This window comes from Oryza brachyantha, chromosome 7 (genome assembly GCF_000231095.2).
Source record: "Oryza brachyantha chromosome 7, ObraRS2, whole genome shotgun sequence".
Lineage (NCBI taxonomy): Eukaryota > Viridiplantae > Streptophyta > Magnoliopsida > Poales > Poaceae > Oryza > Oryza brachyantha.
The window spans coordinates 17,807,609-17,832,122 of record NC_023169.2 but is presented as its reverse complement, the minus strand read 5'-3'; the positions used below and the strand labels follow the sequence as shown (position 1 = coordinate 17,832,122).

The window sequence follows — 24,514 nt, the reverse complement described above, 5'->3', positions numbered from 1 at the left end:
TATATATCATTTGGCCATGCCATTTTTGTGACACCATAGTCTGTTGTTGGCACGAGTGTTTTTTGTCATCTTCTGCCACAATAGTCCACTAGTGTGGCAGACTTTGAAAAAGGTACAGGAAAGAAAAAAATAATTCTCCTATGACCAGGTCAGAACAAAGTGCAGAATTATCTGATCTAATTATCTTGAATTATGTCACTGGACTTCAACATACGAACACTCATCAATCAGCACGGAACTCAGCAGCGAGATATTTTGCCTGCTGGTTGAAAGGTGAAAGCGATGGATGATGTATGATATGTCTAAAACTTTGTATCTTTGCTACAACTATCTTCAACCCCACTGCTCAGGGCCTCAGTTGCCACTTCCAAGTTCCTTTGCGAGCTATGTGAGATCCTGAGTTCCGGCTGCTCCATCCAAATCCCCCCCATGTAAGCCATGTCGAATTCTCTTTCCTTAGTTTCTATCTTCTATTTTCTTAGTTTATCTATTTCATTTCGCTGCAGAAGAGAAACAGAAAACTCTTGTTCATCAGATGCAAATGATCAAATGATCACAGGTTAACAGTTGTATGTTTCTTCGTAGTAAGTAATCTCTTTTTGGCTAGCAGTTAGCTCTTTGATGTGATGGTGGCGTGGAAGATAGAGGTGTTCGTGCTGGAGATGGTGTGGGTGATGCTCAGCGGCTGGCTCTCCTCCTGCCTCGCCGTCGCCGACGACGTCGCGGCGGCGCTCAGGCAGGTGACGTCTCCGTCTAGTCGTCTGAGCCTTTCATATCAGTAGAAATTGTAGGATTGGATGAACTCTGTGTGTGTCTATATATATATATATACCATGTCTGCGCTTGTTATTTGATTTTGAACTCGGTTTCTGTCGGCTTTTAATTCATTTTATATGACATGATTTGAGCTAAATTAAGATACTCTCTCTGTTTCAAAATATAGAAACCCAGTACTGAATGTTAAACTACTTCGAATCTGGACATGAGATTGCAATTGACTGAGTAAATTCCAACTCGAACTGTATCTCAACTGGTCTGTAGCAGATTAGCAGCATATATGTTGTTTATGCTGTTAATTGCAGTCCGGGAATGCTTCCAACAATGCTACGTGAATGAATAAATAAGCATAGTGTGAGTGAGAGCAGTGTTATGTATACAGATTCTAGCCTGCTACATGCACTGGTTCGTCTTCGTGATCTATTGATGGACCATCTTCCATCCATCTCCATGCCCTCATCCTCTTGTGGTAAACACTCTCGTTCATTGTCTAACAGAATTAAAAGATGATTAGTTTAATATTAATCCAGGAGAAAACATACTATCAGTGAACATATGAGAATTGTTGATTAAAACAAGGAAACGATTGGAGATATTTGAACGGTGAGCATCATTCGTACAGATTTATTTTATACCACCAAAAGTGACCAAAAGGCCAACTACTTGGACAATTTAGGCTGAGGTGAAAAATTAGTAAATACCTTCAGTGCAATCCTCTTTGCGTCAGATATGCTGTCATGAAGTATCATTATTTCATCTGCATCAGCCTTGCGATCCGGGATTTGTTTACCCTCAAGGAGATGCTCGGTTAGCTTGAAAAATTCGCCCTCAAATTGATTCACTAAAGATGCACTGATACAGCATATCCTGATTGTCCTGTACGACTGCCCACACGATGAACATAATCCTGCATTTGGTGTACGATAAAAAAGAAAAAAAATTAGTGGGAAATCGTAATTTATAACCGTATCAATTCCTTGCAATCTCTCGTCCCAAAGCTGTTTAAAGCGCACACACAACCACATACCGACACAAACAAACACAAACAAGTTATGACCTTGGAAATAGTATTTAAGGGATTTCTGCCTCCTAAACTAATTAAATGAAGGGACCTGGCTCATTTGGCCACTGATTAGAAGTAGCTTTAAATCGGAGATTCCTTAGCATAAGAGCAAGGAGCCTTGTTGACTCACAGGTCCGTACAAAGGCCATGATCACGCTCCCAGGCATCTCATTCAGAACATGAATAAGATAACAATCCTGAAAATTGCATGCAGCACAACAAATGAAACAACAATGAAAGACAAAACGGGTAAAACAGAAGTTCTCACCACATTATTAATTAAGAGAATTTTACGGTGCTTCAGAAAATATCTAGAGGTAACAAATTTTTAGTGTAAACTAGTTTTTACACTAAAAATTTATGGCATCTCATTTATTAAAGTTACATGAACTGTAAATTCATGTACTCCGGTGCATATTACTTATAGTATAATTTAATCCAGATCGCTGATCTAATTTTGTTGGACAGTTGTAATTAAATTGTACTACCAAGAATTTTAGGTGTAGTAGAATTCTGAGAGGGCAATATCGTCTTTTTACTGTGATAGTAAGTGGGTCTTGTTGGGTTTTTTTATCCATGCATAATGTGATAAAAAAATAAATACAAATCTAATATTAATCAAAGTACAAAAATACCCTTTTAAATCAACGGACGAGATTAGTTCGACAGTATTATACTACAAGTAATAATATGTACCGAAGCGTTGTCCAAATACGTAGTAGCAACATCAACCGTATAGGCGAGATGCAGATCAAATAATGCAACTTACCTCGTACTTTGCAGGAACAAAGTATATCTCCTGTTTAAGTGTTTTCACTAAGGAATATTTGGCGGATAATTCGACCTAATGAAAAAAAAACACAGAGACAGACGAAATTAGCGACCTCGTGGGCGCAAGCACGCAGGTGATCGAGCCTGGATGATCGGCAGCACGAACGCGGCCCGTCTTCCCCGACCCCGTCGGTCTGCCCCCACGCCGATCACGTCCCTCCCTGCGCAGACTAATTCAGCAACCAACCAACTCGCCATCAATCTCCGTTGCCATCACAACGTACGGAGCTAATACCTTGGAGGGCGTAGGGGGATGGCCTCCGCCTGGATCCTGGTGGGCTCCTTCCTCCCCAATCCCCATGGCGTCGCACGACTCCACCAGCTCCGCGAAGGTCGTCGCTCGGCCGGCGGCCGGCGCCTCCTCTTCCACCTCCGCCTCCACCTCCTCTCCCGCGGATTCACGACGCACCTCCACCTCCTCCGCCATGGATTCGCGAGACACCTCCACCTCCATGGGCATGGCTGAATGGCTCCACGCGCGCGCGGACGAAGCTTCGGTTGCGACCGCAAGGGCGGCTGCTTCCAGGGCGAGAGGAAAAAAGAGAAATAATATTTTGAAAAAGCCTCGGAAGATGGAGGCCCATCATGTAATGGGCCTCAAGAGAAACAAGCTCATCATTTTTTTTTCGCTTTTCACGTAACATTTTTTTCTTTTTTTTTAACAGCAACCTCATCTTTAGCTTATGATTGTGCTTATAAACCAAAACTAAATTTATAAATTTAAATTTGAAGTTGATTTTGGGTATCTGTCATAGTTTATTTTTCAGCATTTGCTTTTAGATCGCTAAGAATATATACATATATATATAAGTTTTATCTATAAATTATTTTTTAATCAAAAATAAGTTCTTTTGCTTATGCTTAGCATAAGCTAAAATATGACCATGTAACAAACCATTCTTGAAGAATGAGGTTGTTTTTTCTTTCAAAACACGATACAAAATGTACAGGTACACATGCGCATATACTCACCCTATAAGCTTACACGCACAAACCCTACCCCTAATCCCCTATTACCTCGTTTGAAAAACTAGGCTGACATATCATGATCACATTGACGAAGTCAACATATATGTTTCGCTGTCAAGGGTACCTAGGCCGTGTTAGTTAGCCGGACAGGATATCTTATCCCTCTCGTTTTCTGCGCGCACGCTTTCCAAACTGCTAAACGGTGTATTTTTTGTAAAAGTTTTCTATAGTAAAGTTGTTTTAAAAAGTCATATTAGTCTATTTCATATTTTTTTAAATAATTAATACTTAATTAATCATATACTAATCTATTGCTACGTTTTCCGCGCCTTATCCTTCTCCCTAACAAACGCGGCCCTAGTATACACTAAGGATCTCTTTAATTTGTAGGGAAAATAGAAATTCTTTAGGATTGGAACTCTGTAAGAAAGTTTCATATTTCATAATTTAAAACAAATGATTGACACTTCAATAATCCTATGAAATTCCTATAAAAAAGACCAAGACAAAGAGATTTTCAATAATTTGTTTTACAATTGCACCTAGGTCAAAAAAATTTAAGCATTTTTCCCACCCTTAAGGATGTATCAGGAGTTACCATTGTTTTTTATGTAAAATTTAATACCTTTTAGTACTAGTTACTAAAAGATACCAAATTTTATATAGAAAACAGTCATATTACCTTTTCAAGGATGGTAAAATTGCTCAAAATCTTTTGTTTTTTTTTCTATTCCTGTGATCCGGTCATGCATTTTAAAGGGGCCCTAAAAGATGGACACGTCACAAGTATACTGGACAATAATCTCTGCAAGATCCAGCTTATCCAAGTCCTAATCCTCCTTGTGTCATTGCTGTTGTCTACATGCTTTCATGAATGGTCCTCTGCTGCTGTGGACAAACTGGATAGCTACATTGCTACAAGCTAGCTTTATGGTTATTGTCTACTTGTCTTAGAACATTGGGACACCAATCATATCTCTGCCCGGTTGCTTACTTCTTGGATTATCATGTTGTCCCATTTGAATCTCCATCTCACAACTTTCTTCAAAAAAAAAATTTAAAAAAACAATCGCCATCTCACAATGCAGCAATGAAAACTGAGAGGTAGTTTACAGATCAGAACAAATAGATGTGTATAGGGAAGCACCAGTGGTGTGATTTCATCCAACAGGATTCAAATTCCGGTGCCCACGAATTTTATGCAAACGCAAGGTGAGCCTTCAACAAGAATTTACTGAGATCAGGGGATGTGCTAATCGTAAAAGAAAAATGTGTATGGATCAAGGGTCACTGAAGCAGTAACAAGCAGAAATGTGTCAGGAAAAAATATGACACCGATGACAGATGAGCTGAATGAAGTTTCATGATGCCACCAAACGAATAATGAGATGGGATCAGGCAATGGAGCACCATGATGCTGCCTACAGTTTGATGAGAGCTACGTGAAAAAACATTGATTGATTGATCATTGATGAACCTGGCTAACATTCGACTTCAGCCAATGCATTTCTTGGTAAATTTTCTCTTCAATTTATCATGTTAATCAGTCCTTTGAGCTGTAATTAGATCATGGCCGGGGACCGGACAGTGATAACAGATAGCTCATCTTTCTGCGATGAACCAGCAGGAACAAAGCAGATTGGATCTCCTTATCAGTTTGCCTTTCAGAATTGGTTAGCCGTGCAGGCGTAAATGACTTGCTGGGACATGTTAGAATTGTTTATGAGCAGCATATTTATATGCATGATTGCATGGCATTAGAGACCTCACATCACTTGGTACCTTTATTTGGTTGGAGTGACATTTCTGTCCCTGTAAAATATGATCAAGAAGGATAGTTTCAAGTTTTTTTTCCTCTATTCTGAGAACACTGCAACATGAATTATACAGGATGACAGTATGACACTGCCTGATCACTTTCTGCTATCTGCTCCTACCTTGAGACTGAAGATAAGTTGAAGAAAAACAGCACACTTTCTTGGCTAAATAACTAAATTCCATTACCTACCACTTAATGTCTGGTGTTGAGTGGAACTAAAGTATGGTCCTTAGCCTGCATCTTTCGGTTTCTGTGGCTTTACTTACAAGGCATACTCTGCCCTGTGCCAAACCTGTATAGCTTACTCTCCACAAGTCGCTTGTGTTACTTCATGTAAGATGTATGTTTTTACATTTCATATTAATCACTTTTCGAAGTGGATGGAGATGTGTTGTTCAGAGAAAATATGTGCATTGTTTTAACAAAAAGTTTCCAAGGGTCTTTCCCTTTCTTATTAATAAACATGTTTGCACTACACGTTATCCAAAATGATTAACATTGCCACTGAAAAACTAGTTTCTTGACATAAGCTTCATTGTTACAGATGGATAACTCTTGTTTCTAACTGTGAAATAATGAAAAGGCTCTTGTTTCTAATGTTTTTGGGCCTGATAAAATGGATCCAGCTGAAAACACTCATAATCTATCTCCATAATTTCTAAGCAAAAGTCAAAGGGTATGTAGCCTAGTAGTTACAATGGCCAAGGTCATGAGTTCAAATCTTTATAGGAGCATGAATTTCAGATTGGGTTATTTAAGAGGCTAAGTTCTCTACTGAGCTACGTCAGAACTAAAAAAATTGTTGCATATATCCAACCGAATATAGAGGCTGGGTAAAAATATCCTTCTCTTTAAAAAAATTGTAAGCAATTGACAATAACAAAGATCGGAATGTTAGTATATTTGATGTTTTCAATATGAACAGTTCTAATATCCAGGGGGAAAAAAAACATATAACAAGAACACCTTCAACTCTCAACGCCACAACCTGGAACGGACAGTTAGCGTGAGCTTACGTCAGTGGATATATAATCCGTTCTCTCCTCTGGCTTTGGAAGAAGTCTAACGAACGCCAACCGCGTGAAACTACCAGATGAACTACTGGTTCAGCAGAAACAACAAAACTGCAGGCGAGGCATGGATTTCAGCTTTGATCTTTTTATTTTTGGTGCCCTTTTGACACCTGTAGATCTTCCAGGTTAGAGCTATCCCTGAATCACACCTTGCACGTTGAAAGTTCAGATATCTCAAATATAAATGAAGTTGCAGATATTTATATATTTTTATCTTTCGGATTTTTAATAGATCATGCCATTGATTTTCTTTTCGCACGTTTGATTTTACGTCTTATTTAAAATTTCTACGTAAATATGCGAAAAATGTAAGCTATAGTTAAAATACAATTACTAATAATTGGATTAAAAATTAACAATTATGTAAGCTTTTTTAATAAGATAAATAATCAAATATGTAAAAAAATTAACTACACCGTCAATTAGAATATGGAGGGAGTATTATTTGGAGTTGAGTGCAGAAAATTCAGTTTAAATCCGAACCGCAGCAGATTGCAGCCTAATGTTTAGATCATGGTATTTCTCTGAATTTGAGTTTTCCGGACGAACAAACAGTACCATTCGAAGTATATCTATGCTCCGGCAGCCATGTGCCAATTATTCACCATCAAAATTGGTATAATTAGCATCTCATCCTCGTAAAACAAAAAAATATTAGCATTTAGGAAGCCATCAATTAGATCGATCTATCATGGATAGCATTTATAAAGACCAGCTCAGATGCCAGAAGACAAGGGACCCAAGAAAATGAAGACTTATGGGAGTTGGATGCTAGCCAATTTTGGGTCCATGACACAGGACCATGTCCATAGTTCAGTAGGCCAAACTGCATGATTTGCATGCAGTTCTTCAGCTTTCCATGTTCCCTACTCAAGCTCATACTCCTCCATCCTTTGCCACTGTGGGATCCTATATGTTCCTCAAACTGCAGACATGTAGTACCTCAAAACATTATCCATGTGAGCTGAACAGTGCTCTGCCATGGAGAATTCAGAGTTTCAGACATAGATTTCCATGCCTCTGTTTGTACAATTCTACAGTATCTCAGTGAAGTTATCAGTGCTCTTGATTGGAAATGGAACAGTGGCCATGCTATGCTCCTACCGGTTTACATACCAATAGATGAATCAGGGTTTCCCTTCCTGCCAAGGACGGTAATAGTCTAGACGCGATAGGTTTTCCATCTTGTCGCTTATAAACCAAAATTTATATTTCCAACCTTATATTTAAAATAGATTTTAAGATTTTTTTACTATAGTTTATTTTTTAGTCTCGACTTTTAGATCGTTGAGAACAAGTAAATAAAAATTTTATTTATAAAGTATTTTTTATTTATAAATATATCGCTCGTTTTTTCCTAGATAACCTAAACAATAACCCCTTACAAATTCAAAGAGTTAATTAAAATTTTAAACTTGTGATAAATTCGGCGCGACTTTCTCATTGTTCACCATGTAACCATAATTGCGGGCCTATCAACACGGTACGTTAACCCATCCTCTCTGATAGAGTAAGGCCGGTAAGCCTGTTTGAAATATGGTTCACATAAAAAATATAAAAGAGGGGGAAAATGTGTTAGAGGAGTAAAATGACAGCCTCTCGTTCAGGTTGACCATGACATACATATTCAGGAACCTTCTTTCTGGCTGCACAAAGCCATGCATTAACGGGTTTCGACTCCAACACCCAAACCAGTCTATTCACAGCCAACAAAACTAACCAATTGAACAAACAAATGCTTCAGAATTAAGGGAAGAAACGGCAAAAAATGTTGTTGCAACTCAAAAACAACCCAAACAGAATTAAGTACCCAGCTCTGAACCTGTAAATTATTAACTCATAGTTGTTAACTAATCACCAGATATCATTAGTGCTAATGCTACTATTGGGGAAAAAAACAAACAAACAAACAAAACCACCTCTGAAAAAACGGGAAAAGGGAAACAAGAACAAGAATACCGTCAGAAAAATTCAGCTTCAGAAGAAAATATTTATACGCCACTAAACCCCACGTTCACGGCTAATTCCATTCTCGCTTTCCCCAATTCGCTTCCTTTCTTTTCCCCTTTCCTCGCCTCGCGGCAACCGCCATAGCCAAGAACCGAACGGAACTTCGCCTCAGCTTCTACGGCGGCGGCGGCGGCTGAGCGCCGGCGGAGTGAGATGGAGGATGGCTGCAGCAAGGCGGCTATGAGTGGTGGAGGAGGAGGAGGGAGCGGGAGCTGCGGCAAGAAGCCGTTCCACTTCGCGAGGTCCCTGACGTACCACCACCACCAGGGGCACCGGCTGCTGCCGCCGGCGGCGAAGTGGAGGCGGCACCAGCTCGCGGACGAGCCGCGGGCGAGGCCCAAGGCGGTGGTGCTGTACACGACGTCGCTGCGGGGGGTGCGGCGCACGTTCGCGGACTGCTCCTCGGTGCGCGCCATCCTGCGCGGGTTCCGCGTCGCCGTCGACGAGCGCGACGTGTCCATGGACGCCGCGTTCCGCCGCGAGCTGCAGTCCCTGCTCGACGCGCGCGGGCGCGCCTTCTCTCTCCCGCAGCTCCTGATCGGGGGCCGCTTCGTGGGCGGCGCCGACGAGGTGCGGCAGCTGCACGAGAGCGGGCAGCTGCGGCGGCTCCTCGACGGCGCCGCCGGCCAGGACCCGGCCTACGTCTGCGACGGCTGCGGCGGCGTCCGGTTCGTCCCCTGCACCGCCTGCGGCGGCGGCCGCAAGGTGTTCATCGAGGAGGAAGATCGCGTGCAGCGTTGCGTCGATTGCAACGAGAACGGATTGGTACGCTGCCCTAATTGCTGTTCTTGATCGCCAAAGATGTGATCTTTCCTATTCAATTCGAGCTGCTAATTAACGGATTAGAGGCTTTAGAGTCAAGAAAGGAGGCGCCTTTCGGTTTCTGGGTGTGATTTGTGTGCGTCCGACTCATTTGGGGATTGGATTTGCTGCTCATCGAGGAGAGAATGAATTGTTCTTGGCTCCTTGATGCAATATTGCCATGGGGTGATGGCGATTGAAAAAAAAAATAAGAGCCGATGGTTGCATGTATTGTATATGTATGTAAGATTGTCACTGATATTAACATGTAAATACTTGAGTTTGGGGTGATCAGTTCTTGTGTAGTTCTTAATTATCCTCATCTTTTCCTTGTTTGAACTCATCTTGTGACTTGTGACTTGTTCTTATTGAATTTCTTACTGATGAACAAATGACTCTACAATTCAAAACAACGTGTTCTGGAAATGATCCAACTGTGCTAACTTAAAACTTCTTAACTGTAATCATGCTGTCACTGTTTTCTAAATTGGAGCTACCTTTTCAACTTTTGGTTTCTTTATTGAAGTGCAATGAATTTGAATTCGGCTTTGAACCAGTAGCCCCCACTCACCAATTAAGAAGTTTTGGGGAGTCTTCTGCCAATTCATGCAGAAAAAGAATTCGATTGATGCAACTAAAAGCTCCTTGCAGTCAATTTATTGGTGTTGCATGCCAATTGAAACCTTAAGGCCCCATTTGGTTAGGCACTTAGGAGCATCCCCAATAGCTCATTTATCCCATCCTCTATTTTGAAAATAGAGGATGAAGACTTCAAATTGAGCTCCAACAAATCGGCTATCCTATTATCTATTTTTAGAGGTCATCCATATTAGAAGAGAGATCTTTCAAATTTAGATGATCTCTCTCCATCCTCCAAAGAGATATAGAGAATATCATATATGAATGATCTAGTGGGATACAAAGAGATATGAATGATGAAACTAATTTAGATAATCATTTAAATGAAGATATAATGATCAAATTTAGATGAGCTGTTGGGGATGCTCTTATACTCTAACTACTGCTTGGCCGGCTCCATCTCTGTAGTTCATGTTTTTTAGATTAGTCCAAGCTGCTCCGCTTCCATTTTGCATGGAGCTGAAACCGGGTGAAGTTGGAACTGAAGTTGTGCCAAACAAATCCTAAACCTGTGGACAGATCAGAGAATGCTTGTACTATAGAATTAGATAGCAAGATGCATACATTTTGGTGTGCATCAATTTCTACACTTGCACATGGATGGAAGACAGGTTGAAGCCGAAAATAAATGCTCCAAGAAGTATTTTGCTTGTTTCTCTCATTGCATAAAATTTCCCCTTTTGTTACCATATTATTAGTTCTCCAGCCAAGTTATGTGACTATATGAAGGATGTTTCACTGTTGGAGCTTCTTCAACCAAAAATCAGAAGAGCTGTCACTAACAAGGAAATGCAGAAAAGTAGCTGTGTGTATCACTGTCAGTCTGATGAAATCTCCTCCACCCTCCAACCCAGTGAACTGTTACCAATTTTCTGGACGAATCTGAATTGCAGAAGAGTGAAGTGTTGTACTGTTATTGCAGCTCCAACACTCTGAACTGTTACCAATTTTCTTTTTTATTATCTATCCGGATATATATGGCCTTTTTTTCCCCAGCCTCTATGTTACCAATTTTCTGATGGCCTCACGTGAGCATTAGGTACACCATCGGCATCTGATGCGGAGCACATCGGTAAACTCTTGATAAGTTCAGAATAAACGAGAAATTTGCCTTGAATTCTACGATCTACATCACTGCAGCGAAACAATCATCCGTAGTCCCATACAAATAATCTTTAACAAAATTCAAAATAATAATATTAATTAATTAATCTTTAACAACAAGGAGAGTGATTAAACTCTTCTCCTGAATAGATGGCTCTACATTACGGCAACTCAAAAACAATGTCTACTGAAAATGATCCAACTCAAGTACTCAGCTAACCTAAACCTCGCTAACTGTAATCAAGTGCACTAAACTTGAATATTGCTTCGTTCAGAATTTGTTTAACTGATGCAGGTATTATATGTTTCTTGTGTTGATGTTAGTGGGGAAGTTGCCTTTGTTTTCCAGGACACAGGTGCGAAAGCTCGGTGATTCTGCTGGCATCCGAGCTTGCACAATAAACTTCTTACTCTTGCTGTACATGTTGACAATTTGACATGTCGCACAAGCTGACCAATTTGCTCGCCATTGTCAGGCTCGATGCGGCCTCGAGCTCGAATTCAAATATTCAAATTATTCCTTTTCTAGGGGTTTATAATTTATTGTTTTGTTTTTTCATAAAAACAAAAAACGACATATTTACAAATAAAAAATAATTTATCAATAAAACTTTTATATATATGTTATCTTAGTGATCTGATCTAAAAGCGAAGACTGAAAAGTAAATTATAATAAAAAAATCTAAAATCTACTTTAAATTTAAAGCTAAAAATTTAACTTTTGGCTTATAAGTAGAGGTGAAAAGATCAGCTGTCAGGTTACCGCATACGCAGCTTCTGCAAGTCAACATATACATGCAGCAATGTCAGAGAAAACGGTTCAGTTCCACAGCCAAACATTGCAAGTTTGGCAGGGCCACGTGCCAGCAAAACAATGGAGGCCTGATATAGATTTGCCTCATACCGAGGGTAGAGCTACAACATTTACATTTCACAGAGTCACCATCAAGAATCGCCTGCAACGGCAGATTGGCAAGCTCTTGGAGTAGTTCAGAGCAAAGAAGAGATTTGCCTTCAATTCTACATCAGTGCCACGAGATAATCGTCCATACAAAGTGTTCTTGAACTACTAGAAGAATGGCTGCTGGTAGCTAAGACAGTCTATCATATTACCAAATCCTACCTAGCTAGTTCCCAGAGTAATTCGCTTACGCATTAATCCCATTTTGCACCAGACATCCTAGGTTGCAATGAGAAGTTGAGATGGTGTGTGATTTATTGTTCCTTCCAAATCCTTCCTGTGACACGCAGTTTGAGCTCCTTCTTGTCACCACCGGAGAAGAATAGTGCCATGTTCCGCTGGATGATTAGCCCGTCGTAACTGTCCCGAACTTTCCTGTGGCTGTCTCTGATGCTTCTTGGGACGCCTTGCCAGGTCATCTTTCGACCACTGCCCCCAACCTCCAGGCTGTAGCTATAGTTCTTGGCTTCTGCATCATCTCCCATGAACCGCAGGAAGGCAATGTAGACAGGTGCCATGCCCAACTGGAATGCCTCAAAGTGCAGGCAGAAGTACTGGCCAAAGCAGCTGAAAACCTGGATATAAAATCAACAAATAGTTACAGCGTACGCATCACCATGAAGTATAAACATGAGATGAAACTTCAAAACGGTTGTACGCTACTACTACAATCATTTTCTAACCAAGAAATGATGAAATTATGATAGCAACTGCATAGTGTGTCATTGTAATAACCTATTTAACCATGCTGATAAGTATGCACTTAAGTACTTAACAAACAACCAGAAAATCATAATTTCATGTTTATGACAAACAATCTTAGATACGCTGAACTTTGCATAGTTGGTGGATCTCAAGCAGCAGTGGAAAAGGAATGACATGCTACCTAGAATACAAGTCAATCAGAATTTGTATGTACAACCCAGTAGCACGAACATTGTGAGGTGTTCAGTGTTCTCTTCATAAAATACAGAGCGCTAAGAAAATTACCGTGAGCATCCAGGTAGCATTCTCAACTTCATGAGGATTCGATTTGACATAGCGATGATTGAAGGTGCTTCCATTGTGCATGTCAACCTTATGATCATCTTTCAAGTGACTTACTAGATATTGAATGTCACCAGCAACAGTGCATTCAGATCCAGCATATGGGCAGGTATAGGGCCTGTATTGGCACTGTGACTCATGCTTCAGCTTGCAATAATAAGGATATATGCCCAAGCACCCAAAGTTCTGATATTTGCATGGAAGCTCTAGCGATGCAGCTACCTTTTCCAAAGCAAGGCATCTTATATTGCCCAATTCATGTCTGCAAGTTGGGCAGCGATTGTGAACCCTTGGCTTGCATCCAGAACAGAGAGTATGACCATTGGAGCACTACACACAGAGATGTGGAAACATTGTTAATGAATGTGCTTACAAATTCAACTTTCTCTTCTGGGTCAAAGAATATCAAAGGCTTCATAAAAATATCAAACAGAAATCCTATGTTAGATCAATTTAAATTAAAGCTAAAGCAACATTTTTATCACTCCAAGTCCCTACTGTAGTCAGGCAAATGTAATTAAGAATATGCTAACAAGGTGTACCTGATGAATTGGAGGATACATGGCATTTAGACAAACAGGGCATTCCAGTAGTTCACGCACATTGCCAGAGACCATCACATTTGGTTTTGGTGAATGCTGGGTGTGATCACCAACAAGTTCAGTAACATCCAATATCTCCTCATTCTTTGGAGGATCAATAACGTCAGAATTGGCATCATCAAGATAAGTAGCTGATGCCATGGACAAGCCTATAAATGTAGAATCCTGTTTGAAAGGGAAAAACAGAGAATTATTTTCCAGTAGGTAAAAGAAAGGTAACAGTAAGGTAGAAGTGCATGTTTACTCATCGCAAACATTGTTGCCCAACTAAATTTCTTCGCCTTCCCGTTGGAACTCAGAACAGAACTATATTTGTCAACACTTAAGGCAGTCATAATACAACAAACAAAACTTAAAGGTTCTGAGCTCAGAGAGGCTCCATATGAAGTTTTTATGGATTACAGAAGTACATGTATAATACTCCTAACATCGCAAAAGGCCCATTTTGCGCACTGAACTACAAAACTGGTTATTTAGACCCATAAGCTTACATTCTGAGTGAATTACATCATATAGTGGTTTTGTACTGTAGATTAAATTCACAATAGGTTTGCAGCCATTGCATTGTCAGGTTTAGTTAGTTAGTATGCTGTTTTAGCCTCTAGGTACAACTGCTTCACTGTAAATACCGAGGAAAGTCTTGGTAGTGGAAGGAAAATTATGCATTTGCAGATTAGGAACGGGAAAAGGGGTGGCACTTCCATCAACCTCCACTACACCATGTATCGCAGGCAAAGCTGAACCTACTTACAGCAGCACTACAAAAACAACAAGGGTAGGGCATGGGCAGTTCATCATCACAAGGTGGCATCTTTCCTCATCGTGTAATGATGAATTGCTAGTGTAGACATTACCCATGATTATTGCTAATTCAAAGAAATCATGATATGGGCAGCGGCCACTGATATTGGGAAGGCATAGTCACAGACATAACTCCCTTGCATCATGGACACATCAGAACTAGAAGCAGAAACCAGAAGACTGAGCATATGATTCTTATCAAATGTACGAACACTCATTGTGGTAATCGACCATTGTTGCACAGTATCTCGGGCTAAGTGCCTATAATAGCAGCAAAAAGAAAGAACACGTCCAATATGATTCTTTTGTATGTGAGGCAGTTCAGTTCCACACACACTGTACTTGAAACTTCGAAAAAGAGAGAAAAATATTCACAAATACCTATGCCTGGTCAAGATATACCAAGAATGAGATGGATCAATCATGCAAACTTGCAGCTTTCCTAATATGAAGTCCAGTGCATACATCAATGATGGGAAAAAAACATTTTCTTTAACCGAATCAGCACGCACACCTCTCCCTTCCGTTCCAAAGCAAGAAAGCCCCCAAATTTTCCAAGAACAAACCAAGCAAAAAACCCCTAATCAAACAGCAAACAAGGCGCACGCGAGACACCCACATTCCCGATCTCACGCCCGCATTTCACCACAACCGCACCAAAGAACAGCATGAACACCTCCAAATCCCCTAAAAACCCCAATGTTTCCTCCAAAGAAGGTGAGCAAAATGCGCTACCTCGAAATGGAAGGCCGAACCAGCCGATTTGATCTGGGATGCTTTGCGTCCGGCTTGAATGATGATGCCGTGGTGAAGGGCTCGAGAGAGGAAGAGGAGGATGCAGGACTACTTCAGGAGCATTCGAAATAAAGCTCCTCTCTTTCTCTCTGTCTGCTCTCTCTCTCTCTCCTCGTGGAGAAAGTTAATGGTCTCTTGTGGTTTTCCTCCCCTCCTCCTCGGGGTTTGGAAGGATTATTTCGATGTTACTGTTCATTAAGTTTTAAGTGGGCCTGTCTGCTATGAGTGCAGTACACTGCTTTGGTGCAGGTCATCAGTGATAAAAACGAATTACTCACTCATTCTCTGAATTCTTTAATGACCAGCAACACTCCATTGGTCCCAAAAAAATATAAAATTAATTAGTTATTTTGGTCAAAAGTTTTATCTCAAAATAAGGGACTACTTCAAACTTAAAAGGAAAGAAATAGAAATAAATAAGGAGCAGGCACAATTAAACCTATGAGGGAGTAATGTTAGTTCATCTTTTTATCATCAAAGGGGTTAATAAATAAGTACATGAAGATTATTTTATTTGAGTTCTAATGTTTTTAACTTGATCAAAACAGTCACTTATTTTTACTATGAAGGAGGTATTTTTTTTTCTAACTGATGAGCAATAAATGATTGTCTGTAGGGTGACGGGGGTGATTATTACAGTATATTTGCAAACAAAAAATAGTTGTGAGTAAAATTTTTATATATGCATTTTTAACGATCTAGAAGTCAAGGCTAAAAATAAACTTCGATGAAAAACACCTAAAATCAACTCTAAATTTAAATTTAAAAATTTAAATTTTGGCTTATAAGTATAAGCAGAAGCAAAGAAATATGGGTGAACATTGTTGCTTCCAACAGTGTAGAGTGTAGAGTGGCACTTAAAGCAAAAGGGCACTGAAGATTACTCCATTTTTTATCAGAATTTTTTTCAGGTATCCAATGGATCTTCCTGTCATGGTGAAAACTGAAAACCTGTCTGAAGAATCTTTGAACTTCTTGTAGTTGTACTCATTGGCTTTGGGGCATTTGCATTCTAGTAATAGTCTTTGCACTGTACTTGCTCAAAGCTCTCCAAATTCCATAGTTCCGCAAGTTGATGACTTCGGTAGAGTGACACAACTGTACTCTAAAATTATCGTATCATATTTATACTTATACGAAAGAGATAAGTGAATATAAAGAAAAAACAAGTTATAGATTCATCCATATGTACTACAGATTTCACGACTGTGTATAAAAGAGATGGTTATATATGAATGAGATGTATAGATTTATATGTAACTATTGTATAACTTGATTTTAGGTTAGCTTTCGATAACATAAAAATATTTTAGAGCTAGCAACTAAATCTTCCATTGACCTTGCTAACAGAATAGAAGGGAAACATGAAAGTTCAGAGTTGGACTTCTTTCCTTTTTTTTTCTCCTTTTATTGTTGAATCTGTAAAGTGGGAGCCCCCTTTGTCATTTTCTGAAAAAGAAAAAAACAAAGATGCAGCTTTAGCAGAGTGAACATTCAGAGCCAAAGTAGAAAAGAAACAACAGAGAGAGACGACGAAATTTGAAATCTTCAGGCATGCAGCATGCTGGATCATCCACTAATCAATCATCACCACGGAGGTTAAAAAAAACAGATTAAGCTATTAACCACTTCCGAGCTGTGATTATTTTACTTAGCCGTACACGTGAAAATGTGTTCACTGGTCCAGTGGCATCCAGACTACCGTTGCAACTTGTTTGAATTTGCAACACCATGCAAGTTTCTGGATTAACTAAATGACGCAGCTAACTAGAACGGTTCTAGCTTTCTTCTGCATTAACCTCACTGTCTTTCTTACCCAACCAAACGATTATTTTTAACTGCTGCCTTTGAATAAGCAGTAATAGTGATTTAACTGCAGTGCACATTAACCAGCTTTCAGAATTCATACGCTTCCTTGCCCGTTGTACGCTCATGAGAGTTAATACTGAGCACCCAAAAAAAAGACAAAGATAGTAAGGTAGTAATTGATTACAGCATAACTATGCATTTACATCCAACAGTATAACGAACATGAATTAAAGAGCAACTGCTTCAGACATTGAGAAAAAGGAGAGTGATCTCTCATTTTTCCCTTCCAAGAAAACACAGAGAAGATTATCCCATCGAACACAGGACTAACAGAATGTCAGTCACCCAAATGGAAAAATAGCAGTCCAAGTGCATCCTTGTCTGATTGCACATTTACACAATAACAATCATGTTTACAACAGGTCGAAGTTAATTTAGCAGTTAGTGTCAGATAGGGTCCCCACCTTGTCCTTTGTTCAAATTAACGACAATAGGACGTGAAGATCATTACAAACGGCCAATCAATAAACTGTGCTGCCGATCCAAGAAGTAGGGTAAATTTAATCTGTAACAACTCGACTGATTATGAATTTACCAAATTTTGCGCAGTTAAATTGTAGTAACAAGCAACATGTCCACGCTGATTCAAATATCAAACATTTACCATATGTTAGAACTTACAACAAACAGGAGGCAGGCAATGAAGGAGTTGATACAGATACAGATTTGAGGGCCTTGTTTACAGGAATCCTACTTTTCTCCTACTTCAAACCAGAAGAAAACAGAGCTGCGAGAATAGATGGCTCGCACGCGCTGCAGCGCTAGCGTTCCATTAGTTCTGACGGCCTTCGCACCCCCCTCAATGCGGGTGCGAACAACGGTTACACCATGCCCTTGTTCCTTGAGTGATGGGAACGAATTGTACTCAATCGCAGTGCTAATTATAGGAAAGGACAAATAGTCCAGAGGGTTTTGCTCACACTGGAGCAAGCACTCCTCAATGGTTAATCTACCACTCCGATGAAGCAAACAGCACCCAAGCTCTGCTCTAATAGTGAGATTCACAATCTTGCAGGTGGAAAGGAACTCCAATGCACTGCTCAGATAGGCAAGTGGAGGAAGGCACTGAAATCATTGTCACTTCGATGGAACATTAGAAAAAAACAAGGGCGCATTGCCACAGAAGAAAACATACTTGTCAGAGCCACGGGAACATGTTAATACTGTGTCGTCAGGAAGCTCGCCCCCACCAATCTGATAGAAGCAAATGACAAAAGTAAGCTCTCAATAGCATCAATGAAAAAAAAAAGGTCGTGGTCTAATGCAAGAAACACTTCACCAAATCAAACTTCCGCTCTTGAGATGATAGCAAGAATGGATGGAAAAACTTACAATGCAAAGGGGCTTCTTTATTTGGATATTACATGCAACATGTGTGCCACCAGCAGCAATTAGAATAGTATCCCCAGGCCTTTATAACAAAGCAAATAAAGGTCATCCATACGACCATAACTCCCTCTATAATACAATGAACATGCAGAGAGGATGCAAACCTAGCTGCAGAAACAGCAGCCTCGAGATTGGGATAAACTCCTGGCTCGATTATATTTCTGATTGGCCTCTCAACACGCAACCATAACCGAGGATGGCATGCAAGGAAGCGCCATCTGTGGCAAACGAGGGCGGTGTTATACCTATCTGCAGGTTCAAAAATGAAATGCTAAAAAAGGCTCATTTATAGTACATCAGCAGCTACATATTATCAGACAAGAATTGGTAGCAGGGACACAATCAAGCATGTCAGCAGTGAGATAAAGGTGTGTTCTATCTAGCAAATAGGGACAGGTTAAACATCCAAAACTACCAGATTGAATGTAGCTAACTCTATTGATTCCATTGTGAGGGAAAATATACAACCAAAAATGTTTGTTCTGTAACAACTATGAGTCTTCAGAAGCCTTGGCTTGACACCGACCGCGGTCATGCAGAAAGAAAATGCATGCAAAACCTGTAGTGTCCACCTGTGCGTAGCCGCAGCTAACATAGCGATCGGGCTCTATTTCATTAATAGAGATGTAAGAATAGTACTTAACATGTAATTTTGATGGAATAAAACCTGTAAAACTCAAAAGGGGGTCTTTCTCATCTAACCAAAAAACACACAATTTCTTGTGACTTGAACTGCATGGCATAGGCATAAATTTGTTGTTTGGTTCAACATGATTGGAATTTTCACATAGAGTATAGCACAGACAGCCAGACAGGCAACCGTGAACTTGACCATAATACAATCAGGCACATCAAAATCAAATCCTAATCCAGCTAAACACATGAGATCAACAAAAAATCACACTCCCTGGTCTGAATAATTACACAGCAGAATCATAACAATATTGCTAGCTCAACCACACATGAACTGATGAACATCAATCCTAAATGTAGCAGCAACGCCAAAATAGGTCAACAATCATTTCCCCGTCCCAGAACAATACAATAGCTGGACCATTATGGTGCCCATTTCTATTACTTCAGTGTGGAACTTCAACAGTGATAAAAGCATGGTTTTTCAATTCGACCAATTAGGCAAACTCCTCAAACTTCAAACCCACCCAAAGGTCTAAATTGTAGACAAATCATTCCCTGGAGCAGGCGCTTAGTGGCATCCTCGTCTACGAGACAAAACTGCAGCATCAAAATGGAATAATAATAACAACAATCCAATCCTACTCCGAGCTAAACCAGGTAAGAATCCAAAATTTGCCCCCCTCCCCCTTCTCTTCCCCCAAATCCTCAACCATTCCCAAATCGGACGCCACCAATCTCTCAGTACTTCGCAGCATTCACCGATTCGCCTCAAAACGTATCGTAATAGGATAAGGGGAAGCATAGGAGCAGGAGCGGATCGAACCTGGGATTGGGCTGAGGAAGCTGAAGATGTGCATGAGGCAGCCGTCGTCCAGGCTGTTGACCGGCGAGGCCAGCGCCTCCCCCGCCGCCGAGCGCCCCCGCTTCGTCATCCCTCCGAATCACACTCCTCCCCCCACCCCCTCGCCCTGTCTCCTCTCTCTCCCCCACCACGGCGTGCGGCGCGGCGCGGCGCGGCGCCGGCGGCGGCGTTGGCCGTGGCTAGCGAGGTCGGCGGCAACAGCACGCGCCGCACGGGGATATCTCGACGGATCCACGATTTTTTTTTTCACTCCACCCCTCGTGGGCCCCACATGTCAGTTGGCAGTTGCTCGGGTGGGCCGTGGGCCTGTCCACGTGGCCGCCTCGCGTCGCTTCGGGCTTTCTCTTCTCTCCACGTCGTGGCCATATGGGCCTGAACCAAAAGTTAGTAAGGTCTTATATAGGTGGAGGAGTTTTCTGGGCCCAGTTAACTGTTTGGGTTTGTCCGCCAACTGGAACACGAAATTTTTTTAATAAATTAAACCTTTATAGCAAGTAATTTTATTACTAAACCAACGGGTAAATTTTTTTCAAAACTAAACTTTTTATCTATATCAGTGTTGGTGACGTGGTAAGACAACACTTCCATACAGCCTGGTCAGTGTGGCATGGCGTCACGCCAATGTTGGTGGCATGACCAAAAGGTTCGTACGGTAGAAATATTTTCTCCGGAGGTTTAGTAATAAAATTATTTATTAAAAAGATTAAAAACAAACCTGGAACGCATGTTAATAACCTGTTAGGTTTTTTTATGGTTAAAAACTATGTCATCTCGGCACGTCAGATTGAACATAATATTACTACTCATATGGGTGTACGCACGCATAAAATAAAGCACATATAATGGCAGCGTGTGAATGTGCGTGTTGCGACTGAAAATGTTAACGATTGTGCAGGAATGAGAAAAATGTGATTACGGAAAGCTTCCCCCTTTTGTGTTGCTCCCCATTTGCATTTGTGGTCATCCGATTATATTTTATGATTAATTAATCCTGCTTTAGAAATGCTTTGACAGCTGCGTGTTTCAGAGTGTGTGGAGAAATTTTCTTTAAAATATGGTTTTTATGAAGCTTTTCTAAAGCTTGGCACGAAACAATAGCAAATTAGCAATGCAGATCACATGGTGCTACTAAAAAAACGAGTTCTTGGTTGAGTTTATGTCAGAAAGCTTAGTGTGCAAGGAAAATTCCTTTACTGAAGGTACATGCAGCACATATATTCATCAGTGATTTCTCGTTCGTTTCGTCGCCATTGCCGCCCAGATTGCAGAGATCGGCCCATCGATCGATCGATCATGTCCACCGTTGCCGTGCCGAGCCCCGTCCCTTCCGCCGCCGCCGACGCCGAGAGCCTCAGGAAGGCGCTGCAAGGCAATGCAAATGCAAAGCTCTCCTCTCTGCATTGCTTGTTTCTTGGTTCTCTTGCCGTGCTCTGACATGGTGATCTCGACGCCGCGACGCGTGCAGGATGGAGAGCGGACAAGGGCGCCCTGGTCGGGATCCTCTGCCGGAGGACGGCGGCGCAGCGGGCGGCGATACGCCGCGCCTACGCCGTCCTCTACCGGGAGCCCCTCCTCAACCGCTTCCGCTACAGGCTCTCCCGCCATTGCCTCCTCTCTGTCGACTTCTGGGTACGCACTCTATTTTTTTCAAAACTTTCTCCGATTCTGCTAGGGTTCCAGAGTGCTCTTTGTTTCTCGATCTTGTTTTCTGAAATTTCCTGGTTCAGAAAGCCGTGATCTTGTGGACGATGGACCCGGCTGAACGGGACGCGAACCTAGTGCACGAAGCACTGAAGAAGAAGAAGCAGGGAGACGAAAGCTACGTCTCCGTGCTGATCGAAGTGTCATGCGCCGGCACCCCGGATCACCTCGTCGCCGTCAGGCGCGCCTACGCCGCCCTCTTCGGCTGCTCCGTCGAGGAAGACGTCGCGGCCTCGCCGGCGATCCAAGAACCTCTCAAGAAGGCAAAGCTCCAAGACGTTGTCCGCAACTCGTTTCATGTTCATCAGAAAAAAGTTCAGAGATTCAGACAAGAAGAGATTTTTTTTATTCGTTGCTGCAGATGCTGGTGAGACTCGTGAGTTCGTACCGCTACGAGGGAGAGTGCGTCGTCGACATGGACGAGGCGAGGCTGGAGGCGTCGCAGTTGGCAGAGGCCATCAGGAAGAAACAGCAGCCGCACGGAGATGAGGTCGTCCGGATCGTCACTACTCGGAGCAAGTCGCAGCTCAGGGAGACGTTTCAGAAGTACAGAGATGATCATGGTGCAGACATAACTGAGGTATGATACAGTATAAAATTACCAAGCAAATTAAGAGTCCAGATCCTTCTGCGCTACTGCTCACTGATATGCAGACCCAATAGCTCAGTCAGTGAGCAGTACTACAGATAATCCGATTTGGCAAATTAGCGGTATCTTCATGCCAATACCACGCAACATCAAGCAGAAGAACGTGTTTAACTGATAAATATCGTGTGGTTCAGCAGACAAACAAAATGTCAAGACAGAAGTTTGTTGTGTGATCTGATCTCCATTGCTCTTGCTCTTTCAGGATATTGACAGCCATTGCAGCGGCCAGTTTGCCAGGATGCTGAAGAGCGCAATCTGGTGCTTAACATCACCTGAAAGGCACTTTGCAGAGGTGAACACAGGCTTAATCTAACTCACATTAACATCAGGCCATCTTAATTTGTGGTCGAGATGATGAGTAATCTGCTACTGTTCTGAACATTTGGTTCAGGTAATCAGGCACTCGATCCTGGGGCTGGGGACGTACGAGGACATGCTCACCAGAGTGATCGTGTCGCGAGCTGAGATCGACATGAGACAGATCAGAGAGGAGTACAAGGCCAGGTACAAGACGACGGTGACTCGCGACGTCGTCGGCGATACATCCTTCGGTTACAAGGGCCTCTTGCTGGCCCTGGTTGGGAGGGAGGGCTGAAGAACGGTGCAAAATCGTCAAGAGAGTGGTCTCAATGTAAAAGTTTATAAGCCGGCCATGGAACCCTTTATCACTTTTGAAATAATGAGACGAACAAAAGTTGTGATTTGATTTGTTGTTAATCACTACCCTGCAAAAACCTTATTCACATTGATCAATACGGTTTGGCAATGAGTTCTTTAAAAAAAACATCTATGGTGTTGGCAAGAAAGCTTTTGAAAACAGACATGTGATAAAGCAAAAATCCATAGAACTTTATTTACTTACCCCTAAATCATTTTAATGTAGTGTAATTTTACTATCCCCGAGAATAATACTAGCGGTAACACAATTTTTAGCATAAAACATAGGTACATCTAAGTAATCGGTAGCTTAAGGTATCAAAATTTGGTATTTCTATATAATTTGTCTGAGTTATTTTTCTCAGATTATTCCTTATTTTTTGCGCACGGGCTTCTCGATTTACTAAACGGTACATTTTTATTGTAAAATGTTTCTGTATAGAAGTCGATAATCAAATATTTCTAAAGTATATTCTAAATTTTTAGTAGTTGATTCTATTTTTTATACCATGGAACATGTACCATAAAGATAAGATAATATTTCACCTTCACCGTTAACGATATATCATGACCTTGTTCTTTTCTAATCTTGGATTATGGATTTTCGTTCGCACACTTTTCAAACTTCTAATTGATGCATTTCATGAAACATTTCTAAAAAAAATTCTCAGAATACTATTCTAAAAATAACTTTGCAGCTTGTTTTAATTAATCGTCCATTTATATCCTCCAATGTCTATTACAAAAATCAGTTTTCCATTGACCCAAAATTTTCAGCCATCTTACATTCGGCCCATGTGTGTGGTACATATGATTTAATTATATATTACACATTATATTATATATGTATATGTGTGTGTATATGTGTGTGTATGTATAAGGTAAATTCAGAGTTATGGTCTCGACCACTGTATTATTATTAGAGAAAAGGTCATTTTTCCTCCCTTAACTATTGGTTAAATTTAATTTACGTCCCTCAACCATAAAACCAGGTACAAAAGCTCCCTCATTTATCAATACCAGTTTAATAAATTTCCTTGGGCTGTTTTAAGAGAGGTTTTGACTGACACGTAAGCGCCACGTCAGCGACACATAAACTCCACGTCAGCCAAAACAACCAAGAGATATTTATTAAACAGGTATTGATAATTGAGAGAGCTTATCTAACTGGTTTTATAGTTGAGGGACATAAATTAAATTCATCCAATAGTTGAGGGAGAGGAAATAACCTTTTCTCTTATTATTGTGCATGAATGTACACATCAATGGGCCGGGAGCAAGGCCCATCCGCTGAGGCCTTTGGGATCAGGAGGCCGTTCTGTTCCAGGGGGTCCCATCCGCCAGTGGCTACGGCTGGCACTGCTGGCAGTGCCTCGTGTGGGCCCACCCGGAGAGCAGCGCACGAAATTTCACGCCTCCCGCTCTCCGTTTCGAAACGCACCACCACTCCACCCCCAAA

General features: G+C 41.2%; 5 protein-coding genes and 1 long non-coding RNA gene across 7 annotated transcripts; 3 read left to right on the top strand and 3 right to left on the bottom strand.

The window, feature by feature from the left end:
• Positions 1–218: 218 nt before the first annotated feature.
• LOC121054885 lies at positions 219–981 on the top strand. 2 transcript variants are annotated; one of them, XR_005812136.1, is made up of 2 exons: positions 219–431; positions 507–981. It is a non-coding gene; the product is annotated as an uncharacterized LOC121054885 (long non-coding RNA). The 2 variants fall into 2 exon arrangements; XR_005812135.1 differs by having other exon boundaries at positions 246–431; positions 611–981.
• Positions 975–3,172, bottom strand: LOC107304602 (DEAD-box ATP-dependent RNA helicase 10-like). The gene is made up of 3 exons (XM_040525721.1): positions 2,725–3,172; positions 1,479–1,684; positions 975–1,267 (listed from the first exon to the last, which is right to left on the bottom strand). The coding sequence occupies exons 1-3, from the start codon at positions 2,867–2,869 to the stop codon at positions 1,163–1,165; spliced, it is 456 nt and encodes a 151-aa protein (XP_040381655.1). The 5' UTR covers positions 2,870–3,172; the 3' UTR covers positions 975–1,162.
• Positions 3,173–8,546: 5,374 nt separating this feature from the next.
• Positions 8,547–9,648, top strand: LOC121055026 (uncharacterized protein At5g39865-like). Its single transcript, XM_040526382.1, has one exon. The coding sequence runs from the start codon at positions 8,696–8,698 to the stop codon at positions 9,332–9,334; it is 639 nt and encodes a 212-aa protein (XP_040382316.1). The 5' UTR covers positions 8,547–8,695; the 3' UTR covers positions 9,335–9,648.
• Positions 9,649–11,901: 2,253 nt separating this feature from the next.
• LOC102720063 (E3 ubiquitin-protein ligase DIS1-like) lies at positions 11,902–15,479 on the bottom strand. Its single transcript, XM_006658003.3, has 4 exons — positions 15,233–15,479; positions 13,637–13,861; positions 13,038–13,424; positions 11,902–12,622 (listed from the first exon to the last, which is right to left on the bottom strand). Exons 2-4 carry the CDS (start codon positions 13,835–13,837, stop codon positions 12,302–12,304), a joined length of 909 nt encoding a protein of 302 aa, XP_006658066.1. The 5' UTR covers positions 13,838–13,861; positions 15,233–15,479; the 3' UTR covers positions 11,902–12,301.
• Positions 15,480–17,523: 2,044 nt separating this feature from the next.
• Positions 17,524–20,253, bottom strand: LOC102718011 (F-box protein SKIP5). The gene is made up of 5 exons (XM_006658857.3): positions 20,010–20,253; positions 18,655–18,799; positions 18,494–18,572; positions 18,297–18,355; positions 17,524–18,197 (listed from the first exon to the last, which is right to left on the bottom strand). The coding sequence occupies exons 1-5, from the start codon at positions 20,116–20,118 to the stop codon at positions 17,852–17,854; spliced, it is 738 nt and encodes a 245-aa protein (XP_006658920.1). The 5' UTR covers positions 20,119–20,253; the 3' UTR covers positions 17,524–17,851.
• A 923-nt stretch (positions 20,254–21,176) lies between these two features.
• On the top strand, positions 21,177–23,162 carry LOC102717732 (annexin D3-like). Its single transcript, XM_040526386.1, has 6 exons — positions 21,177–21,420; positions 21,481–21,677; positions 21,776–22,012; positions 22,111–22,329; positions 22,601–22,690; positions 22,790–23,162. The coding sequence occupies exons 1-6, from the start codon at positions 21,252–21,254 to the stop codon at positions 22,991–22,993; spliced, it is 1,116 nt and encodes a 371-aa protein (XP_040382320.1). The 5' UTR covers positions 21,177–21,251; the 3' UTR covers positions 22,994–23,162.
• Positions 23,163–24,514: the final 1,352 nt, after the last annotated feature.